The sequence below is a fragment of the Abramis brama genome, assembly GCF_963993115.1.
Source record: "Abramis brama genome assembly, chromosome: 1".
Classification (NCBI taxonomy): Eukaryota; Metazoa; Chordata; class Actinopteri; order Cypriniformes; family Leuciscidae; genus Abramis; species Abramis brama.
The window spans coordinates 15,240,464-15,250,790 of record NC_139963.1 but is presented as its reverse complement, the minus strand read 5'-3'; the positions used below and the strand labels follow the sequence as shown (position 1 = coordinate 15,250,790).

At 44.7% G+C, this 10,327-nt stretch overlaps 1 protein-coding gene across 1 annotated transcript; it reads right to left on the bottom strand.

Annotated features, from left to right (window-relative positions):
- Positions 1-516: 516 nt before the first annotated feature.
- On the bottom strand, positions 517-6,954 carry LOC311086838 (tripartite motif-containing protein 16-like protein). Its single transcript, XM_084119995.1, has 6 exons — positions 5,460-6,954; positions 4,243-4,338; positions 3,924-4,157; positions 3,297-3,456; positions 2,839-2,886; positions 517-2,611 (listed from the first exon to the last, which is right to left on the bottom strand). The coding sequence occupies exons 1-6, from the start codon at positions 6,036-6,038 to the stop codon at positions 2,091-2,093; spliced, it is 1,638 nt and encodes a 545-aa protein (XP_083976121.1). The 5' UTR covers positions 6,039-6,954; the 3' UTR covers positions 517-2,090.
- Between the last annotated feature and the right edge of the window lie 3,373 nt (positions 6,955-10,327).

Below are 10,327 nucleotides of genomic sequence, written 5' to 3'. Positions count from 1 at the left end.
CAGCCTGCCTCATCCTTCTGCCAGCCTGCCTCATCCTTCTGCCAGCCTGCCTCATCCTTCTGCCAGCCCGCCTTCCTCTTCAGCCTTCCATCCTGGGTCAACTACGAGAGAGAGAAATAGAGAGACATTACCAATCAGCTAAGCATTCACTGTTATTCTGTGTTGCTGTTACTCACCATCTTCCTGCTTCTCCGTTCATTCTGCAATTAAAAGAGTTAAACCTACCATCTTGTCTGCTTCCTCTGTAAACCCTGACACACACACAAATATTTTAACTTTTATGTTTGTGTTTTTGAAACATCTTGCGAGGGGTGGCAACACCAAAGCAAACACCCATGCATAGTTTTATTGTGGATTTGTGACCTGACATATATTCATATTCATATGTTCATGAATGTGTATTGGGTGCTGTCCAGCCAAAACAAACTTTGTTGCATTATTTTATTATAATTATATTTATATATTTATAATATTATCACTGTTGCTTTGAAACAATCTGTATCGTAAAAAAGCACTATATAAATAAAGGTGACTTTGATGAATATGTGAATAAAATAGCTGCATTATCACATAGTAATCTGTCTGAAAAGAGTTAAAGTCCCCCTGTAGTCAATCATTTTATCCCTGAAAACTCACCTTTGACCACCAAATTGACACATTTAAATGTTTCTTTCCTTGGAAAAAAACTGATTCATGCCTTAAAATAGCTTGAATGTAACTCTAAACGCTTGCCTCATTTAGTATATGCGGTTCTATGAATATGCAAATTAGCCCCACCTCCACTCACTCACACCAGCTCAGAGATCCACTGGTTGACGATCACACGTTGATCTGATTGGTTACAAGCATAGACAGTATATAAACTGGACACAGCGACCCCATTGGATTCAACGGAGACAAGTGAAGTCAATTAGAATCTCTCACTTCCTGATGGCTGAGCGTACTGCGCAGACTCAAACTGAGCTTGACGACGTAGATGTGACGTGAGCAACCCGTCTGTCTTCTAGTAGCTGTGCCAAGAGAAATCTGAATCATTCCCTTCCGAAACTTGCAGAGACGAAGAGTGTGAGTAGGATCTGTTTTTGGAGCAAGAGAAACTTTTAGTAGGTATTCTGATTAATTATTTTGTCATTTTGCCTCCACGTCCCCCTGATTGCCCGCAAACTTCTCCTCCTGTCCATACGGTAATTCTCTACTGTGCGACAGAGAGTCGCGTGGTTATGACGCAATCGTTAGCCTAATTTTACAAAAATTGCTTCTATGGGGCCATAACGTAAGATACAAGGTAATGGAGACTTTTATACATTGTCGTGTTTCTTTAGAAATAAATAATGAACAAATGGAGTCTTTAAACGCCTCAGATGTAAAGTTATTCGCTGTCAAAGTGACGCCAAAATGAATGGGAGTCAATGGGATGCTAACAGCAGGTGAGAGTCCGCTAGCCAATGGCGGCGCCCGGGGAAGCTTCAAAATAATATGAAACGCTGCCCCCCTGATTACAAGGTAGTTTGTGACGTCAGAAACACCAGCGATTTTAAGGTTTTAAATCGCACTGCAGTTTTAAGGAGAAAATACTCAGCAATGGTGTCGACTTATGAATTTGGACATGGTTTGTCTTAAAGCATATTAAAAACAGCACATAGACATAGACAGCACATAGACAACATTAAAAGCTTGATTTTCACCACAGGGGGACTTTAAGAATAAATAACAAAATGTCAGTATCCAGAACACCAAGTCGAGACACTCTGTGTACTGTACATCAAAAACATCAAAAGATTATAAATGTCTCTGAGCTTGTATCATTACTTCATAGAAAAGACAAGTTATTTTAATAATATTATATTCTGACTACTTGGATTATATAAATCTTAAGAGCAACAAAATCTTGTGAATTTGTTAACATTAGAACAAAATAGCCTAATTGTTGCATCTTGTTTACTCACATTTTGAGGTTTCCAAAAATCATGTGAAAATGTAAGAGACTCTAAAACACTAAAGTTCAAAGAGTCTCTGTAACATCTCACTGTTACTGATTTATCAGCTCAAAGCATTATGGGTAAAATCTCTCTACAGTCTGTTCTGAAACATCAACACAGTTTCACTGATGATCCAGACCAAACATAAAACCCAGGATAGAGCGTCTGAGTGAATGTGGTCTGGACTGTGTGGATGAGGCTCATTGTGTCAGAGACGCTGTAGAAGGACAGAGTTCCTGCACTGTGATCCACATACACTCCTATTCTTCTGCTGATGGACTTTACAGGGAGATCAGTCTCTATGTCATTGTGCCAGAATGAGTATCTGGAGGAAGAGCAGAACAAACTCCAGGACTGATCATTACATCCAAATCCACACTCAATACCCGATCCCTTCCGGCTGATGCTCTTATATGACACTGATATATACACATATTCACCACTGCACTCAATCTCCCAGTAACAGCGTCCACACACACTCTCTCTACACAACACCTGAGGCCACCAATCAAATCTGTCTGGATGATCAGGATACGACTGTTGTGTTTTAGTGTAAGTAATTACTCTGTTCCTCTCAGACAGACTGAGGAGTTTATACACTGTGTTCAGATCCAGAGTCAGCTGATGGGAATCTGATGGAGAGAAAACACATCAGAAACAGGAATTATGAATCTGTCTGATCTTTTAATGTATCTGAACAATGTATCATCAGTGTCTCGGTGCAGCTGATCAGATATCCTGTGCAAATCATCATTTACATGATCAATTATAAAACTCTTCTATCATGTTTATTTCTCCTTCTACAGGAAGAACATGAACACATTCAGTGAGTTTTTCTGCTTGTTTCTCAGTGACTTACATTGTAGGAAGTCGTTCCTGGTCTTGGGATTCATGTTGGTGAATGTGACTGTGGAAATAAACAGACATGAACAGTGTGAAGAGAAATGACAAGATAAAATACATCCATTTCTAAGACGTTTCTAATCTGATATTAGATGATGCAGGACTCATTTCTGAGAACAGAAGAATCTCCAGATGCCTCATATACAGTATAAAACACATGTATCGGATTCAATCCTAAATTTCAATGGATTTCAATTTAAATTCAAAGTATGTATTACTTCTAAACTATCAAGGGATGTTTGTGGCTGTTCTGTGGAGTTGATGCACTTGAATTAAAGATGAACTGTGATTTATAAAGTGGGATTTTATTTGTGCGGATGTTTTATAAATCATAGGAACATTTCAGAAACTGTTGTACGTTCACATTTCGGATCATTCTCCGCACGTCTGTATAAAGGAGGCGCAGGACTTTACCTCTATCTGAGATCTTCTTGAGCTCCTCTTTGCAGAAATCCTCCAGTTTGTCTCTCAGCTGACGGACAGATTCTCTCACGCCATCAAAAGAGGAGAGAGAACTGAAGGAAACGTCGGGTTCGTCTGTAGATTCAGGAGGTGCTGAGAGAGACTGGAAACTCTACAGAAAACAGAAATCAAAACTTATCATCTCCACACTTCAGCCAATAACCTGCACTATATCAGATCTGAGCGGCTCTTGTTGACTTCACTTCTCTTCAGTGACTCGCTTCAATCCAGCACTTTCACACAATCAGCACATTCTTCTCATATTCATAATTTAATGCTACAAACTCTAGTATTTCACACTTACACTCCTTGTGAAAAAGAAAGTACTTGTAACAAAAATAATATACTTTAAAAATATATAAGTGCAGATTGGCTGTAATGTTTTCAGAAAATTAATTGCATGTTATTTGCAGTTAAATGAATGTGGAATAGTTTAATGTTTTTATTAAATGCAAATAGCTGAGCTTTAGAGTGTTTTTTTGCCCTGCTTAAGTTAGTCTCATTCTGCTCTCATGAAATGTTTCTCTGTGAGTCTCTTGCTCAAGTCCACTATGATCCAGTTCTTCTAGATCTCTGTACCTGCAGGAACTGGATGTGATGGTGTGTGTGTGAAAGCTGCTCCAGCTCAGCGTCTCTCCTCCTCAGATCATTGATCTCCTGCTCCAGTCGCTCCAGTCGTCCTTCAGCTCGACTCACTGCAGTCTTTTCCTGATCTCTGATCCGCTGTGTCGCCTCAGAGCGGCTTCTCTCAATGGAGCGGATGATCTCAGTGAAGATCTTCTCACTGTCCTCCACTGCTGTGTGTGCAGAGCGCTGTTACACACACATCACAATCACACAGTGAGTTCAGTGAGTCCAAACTGAGACGTCTCACACTTCTCTTCTTCTCCAGACTCACCTTATGAGACTCCACAGCCTCTCTCAGCTGATGAAGATCTTTCTGTCTCTGCTGGATTCTCTGACGGATCTTCATCTGCGTCTCCTTCAGCTGTTTCTGGAGGACAAACCAATGACAGCAAATGACACATAAATCTACTGTCACACAATAAGGGTTAAAGATCTAGCATGGCAAGTTTATACTGTAGGTTCAAACCACTGATTCATACTTTCCTGAAATGAAATTATGAATGAATATGAAACTGAAATGTCATCAGTATTTAATCAGTGCCTAGTTTTATATGAATACTTCACCCTAAATTGGTCCTTTAAAAAAAGTACTTTTAAAAGTAGCATTCCTTTAAAAAAGTGCATGTAAATAATATACTTTAAAATAATATACTTAAGTGTGAACTGAACGTAATGTTTACAGACACATAGTTGCGTGTTAATTGCCATTACATGAATATGTATTATAGTTTAAATTTATATAAAGCAATTAGCTGAACTTATTAGTGATTTCTAATTATTTCATAATTACTTATATTCTTTTTAAAATATAGTTAAAGTGAACTGTCATCAGACAAGCATTTATGATAAACTAAAATATACTGTAATAATGAAGTTGTACATTAAAAATATATTAACTTTAAATATATTGAATAACACACTACAGTTGTAATTATAATCAAGTACTTTACATGTGCTTTAGTATGTCAACACATCAAAATAAGTGCACTTTTTTAAAGCATGGAGCAACAGTCACATTGAAATATTAAAAATTATTAAAAGGTACTTTAAAGTAAAAGCTTTAATTTGACATTAAAAAAGTGTATTTATTAAGTGAAACCGTCATGAACATTTACTCTCTTTAAGTGCACTTAAATGGCCTTTCATTTCATTAATATTATATTTTCTGCAAGTACAGTTTTATCTTTTAAATATACTTTTAATTTGAAGTACACTACAAGTGCACGTCAATACAATTAATCACACTTATTTTATAAACTACTAGTGGTTAAGATTAATTGTATGTTTTTTATCCTTTTTGGAGCTTGACACTTTTGTACCCCATTGACTTTCAATGTATAGAGTAAAACAGACAAGACATTCTTCAAAATATCATCTTTACAATCTACAGAAGAAAGTGAGTCAAATCGGTTTGGAACAACATGAGTAAATGAGTGAGTAAATGAAGACACTTTCATTTCTGCGTGATCAATCCCTCTCAGTTCATACCTGTTTCTCTGTCCTCTGTGCTGCAGTTGATACAGTTTTGTGGTTTTTATGTTCATACTCTTTACACCGCACACAAATGCATTCTTGATCAGTGACACAGAACATTTCTAGCTCTTTATCATGTTTACGGCAGATCATGTCCTGCAGTTGTCCAGTGGCATCAATCACTTTGTGTGGTTTACGAGAGTGAAATTCCTCATGACGGTCAAAATGAGTTTGACAGTAAGATTCCTGACACACCAGACAGGACTTGACGGCTTTGTATTTTCTTCCAGTACAGACGTCACACTCCACGTCTCCAGCTCCAGCGTAACAGTCAGCAGGAAGTTTAGTCTTCTTCAGTTTCTCCACCACTTCAGCCAGAATGGTGTTTTTGCCTAAAGCAGGTCTTGGACTGAAGGTCTGTCTGCACTGAGGGCAGCTGTAGACTCTCTTCTCATCCTCCTGATCCCAGCAGTCTGTAATACAGATCTTACAGTAACTGTGTCCACAGAGGATAGTCACTGGTTCCTTCAGGAGATCCAGACACACTGGACACGTGAACTCATTCTGATCCACTGAAATTCTGGCTTCTGCCATTTTACTGCATGAATACAGAGAGACACAAACACACAACAGCTCAAAAATACTCCAGTTTCTGTTTCTCTGAACTGAGGAGTTGAAATAGTTTCCTGGTTCTGTGTTTGAGTGACCTGTATAAAACAGGAGTGTCTGTAAAGCAGTTTAATTCCTCATTCCTGATCAAGGAGAGTCACTTTACTGCTGTATTTACTGTATGTGTCCTTCAAGTGGAGTCGAAAATATCATAATTACGAGTGAATGAATGACAAGTGAAGATTTAGGCTACTCACGAATGCATGTTTCTATTCTGTGTCAAAGTAATGACAATATGTCTATATGTACAGTTCTAAGATAATACAGATCATGCTAGCTAACATCATTCATTTAGGCAGAAACAATGAGCTCATTAACCCTTTCCCCACCAGAGTCTTTAAAAAAATTGCAACTGCCAGCGTTTTTTTTTCTTTTAAATCATTTTCACAAAACTTTCATGGCCCCCAGAATATTTTGTTGAATGAATATCTGAACATACAATATATCAAAATAAATAACAGATCCTCTGTAGCTTTAGTCATTATTTTTTTATCCACACTTAAATGTGGGTAAGTTTCATAAAAACAACAACATTCTAAAGAAAAGCTGAGAAAATTGTGTTTGTTTTCAAAGACTACAACGTGTTGATTTTATCGCTTGTTTCTGCTTCTTGTTTTGCCTGTGTTTTGATCATAGACAGTAAAATAAAGGTTTTGATCAGGAGATTCTTTACTCTTTCAGAAGATGTGTGATAGCGCCCCCTGCCGTATAACAGTGAAAACACAGAAAACATCTCGGTTACGTATGTAACCCTCGTTCCCTGAGTAGGGAACGGAGACGTTACGTCGGATGACGACGAATGGGGTTTCGCTTAGAAAGCCTATCACCTTCGAGTATATAAAACGAGCCAATGGCAATGAAATGCCATGGATCTGCGGAATTTGCATAGCGTATCTCCGCCCCACGCAGGGGTATATAAGGAAGTACGCCGGCAACATGCAGATATGTCTTCGCTGAGGAGCCGAGACTGAACTCAGGCGTTCCCAGCGGTACAGCGGAAGTGGCAGGGAGACGTAACGTCTCCGTTCCCTACTCAGGGAACGAGGACATACGTAACCGAGACGTTCCCTTTCGTGGTCACTCCGAGTTACGTCGGATGACGACGAATGGGGTCCCAAGTCTAATCACGCCACCTCGGCTGTCTTCCAGTGCCCTGCGTAAGTCTGAGCTCCCTGTTGTGAGACTAGCACGGACGAAGGAGTCCTACTTAACACAGGAATACCAAGGTACACTGGGAAGCATATCTCAGAGGAAATATGCAATTATGCCCAGCCCGAAGGGGGGGACTTGGAATACACATATGACCCAGAGGGGCTGCATATGGAGTATCTCTGGGGTGTTCAGCCGCAGGTGGAATATTTCAACCCCAGGGGTGGCAAGGTGGCTTGCTGAGGGAAAGACACATGCTCAGAGAGGCTTACAGTGGAAATACACATGTGGGGGTCTCCCAGAGGGGGAACCATGCACATGGAGGCACCTAGCCAAGCGCGAAAGCTGCCAGTGGCAACTCTGGCGATGACGTCGACAGTGCTGGAGGAGACTCAGGGCTTATTAGGCTCACCTGAGGAAAATATCGCATGTATCCCGTCCGTGGAGAGGAATGGCGAGCAAGCGAAGACACCTGAGCAGAATCTAGTACCGGCTAGTTGAAGCGAGCACATGAGAAGAAACTGGCTCCACTCGGAGGTTATAGAATCTTGCGAATGTGTTAGGTGTCGCCCAGCCTGCAGCTCTACAAATGTCTGTTAGCGAGGCGCCATGTGCTAAAGCCCAAGAGGATGCCACACTCCGAGTGGAGTGGGCCGTCACACCAAGGGGACATGGTCGACCTTGCTGCTGGTATGCCAAAGCAATGGTGTCCACTATCCAGTGGGACAACCTTTGCTTGGAGAGAGCCTTTCCCTTCAGCTTCCCACCATAACAGACAAAGAGCTGGTCTGAGGTCCTGAAACACTGCATTCTGTCTACGTAAGCACGGAGGGCGCGTACTGGACAGAGCAGTGCCAAGGCTGGGTCTGCCTCCTCCAAAGGCAGCGCTTGCAGGTTCACTACCTGGTCTCGAAAGGGTGTGGTAGGAACCTTGGGCACATATCCAGGCCGGGGTCTCAGGATCACGTGAGAGTTAGCCGGCCCGAATTCCAGGCACGCTTCGTCAACCGAAAATGCCTGCAGGTCCCCTACCCTCTTGATGGAGGCCAATGCAACCAGGAGCGCTGTCTTAATTGACAGAAACTTAAGCTCCACTGATTGCAGAGGCTCAAAAGGAGCACTCTGCAGGGCAGTTAGAACCACTGAGAGGTCCCAAGAGGGTACGAGGGGAGGACGAGGAGGATTCAGTCTCCTCGCTCCCCTCAGGAACCTGATGATCAGGTCGTGCTTTCCCAGAGACTTACCATCAACTGCGTCGTGATGTGCGGCAACATACACTTTCAGGGTGGAGGGAGACAGCCTTCGCTCCAACCCTTCTTGCAGGAAGGAAAGCATGACACTGATCGGGCATTTCGTGGGTTCTTGATGTTTTGAAGAACACCAGTTGACGAAGAGGTTCCACTTCAACTCATAGGCATGTCTCGTGGACGATGCTCTAGCGGAAGTGATGATAGCCACCACCGCTGGTGGTAGGGTACTCAAACCTGCCTCGTCCCGTCCAGGAGCCACACGTGGAGGTTCCAAAGATCGGGACGAGGGTGCCAAAGGGTGCCCCGTCCCTGAGAAAGGAGGTCCTTCCTCAGGGGAATTGGCCAGGGAGGTGCTGTCGCGAGGAGTACCAGTTCTGAGAACCAGGTCCGGTTGTGCCAATATGGGGCAACCAAAATGACCTGCTCCTCGTCCTCCCTGATCTTGCGCAAGGTCTCCGCAAGGAGGCTCACTGGGGGAAACGCATACTTGCGTAGGCCCCGCGGCCAGCTGTGCGCCAGTGCATCCGTGCCGAGCGTGCCTTCGGTCAGGGAATAATACAGGTCGCAGTGGGACGAGTCGTGGGAGGCAAACAGGTCTACCTGTGCGTCCCTGAACTGATCCCAAATCAGCAGGACCGATTAGGGATGGAGTCTCCATTCTCCAGCGAGAGGCCGAAGCCGAGACAGCTCGTAGGCCGCCTGGTTCAGGTCTCCCGGGATATAAATGCCGCGTCCTGCCAGAGGAGGCCAGGGGAGGACCAGCGTCCCACGGGGGCGTGCTCTGGCAGGGGTCTGGCGACAGAGGGGGATGAGAGGAGCGTGGCCCGTGGGCGGCGCGTGCTGTCATCCGAGAACTCTGTGACAGAGGGGGACGATAGTGGCGGGACCCGTGGGCGGCGCGCACTATGGTCCGAGAACTCTGTGTGCTCAGGATTGGGGGAATCAGTTATTTCTTTAACCACATTAGGGTGCTGCTCGTCGTTGGACGAGCAGCGGGGAGTGGAGAACAAAAGATTCTCCCCCGGCCCTCCACCGGGGGAAGGAGTGGCCCTGCTACCATCTCCTGTGAAGAACTGTTCACCAATCCTGAGCAGCCCATCTCAGGGGCGCCGCTTAGCCTGGCGTTTAGTGGGGCGCGGGGCCGGAGAGGGCTGTGGCGCCTTCCTGCGGCTTCCTCCACGACGCGGCCCGGGTGGAGGCTGCTGCTGGGGCCATGCGGGAGGGGCGGGAGCCGCGGGAGGGCGCCCTCGGCGGCGAGCAGGCTGAGGATTCTGTGCCGACGGCTGGGTGGAGGCAGCAGCGGGCCGTCGGGGCAGAATGTGCTTGATCGCCTCAGTCTGCTTCTAAGCGGCCGAGAACTGTTGGGCGAAGTCCTCGACCGCACCGCCGAAGAGGCCGGCCTGGGATATGGGGGTGTCGAGCAGACGAGTCCGCTCGGCCTCCCGCATATCAGCCAGGTTCAGCCAGAGATGTCTCTCCTGGACCACAGCTGTGGACATCAACTGACCCAGGGAGCGTGCGGTCACCTTCGTCGCTCGGAGAGCAAGGTCGGTGGCGGCACGCAGCTCATCGAAGAGCCCTGGGTCAGTCCTACCCTCGTGCATGTCCCTGAGCATCTGGGCCTGATAGACCTGCAAGATGGCCATGGCATGCAAAGAGGCAGCTACCTGTCCCGCCGCTCTGTAAGACTTCGCCACCAGGGTGGACGAAAATCTACAGGCTTTGGATGGGTGCTTAGGGTCACCACGCGATGAAGCACTTGCCGGACACATCTGCATCGCGACAGAACGCTCCACCGGGGGAACCCCAGTGTAC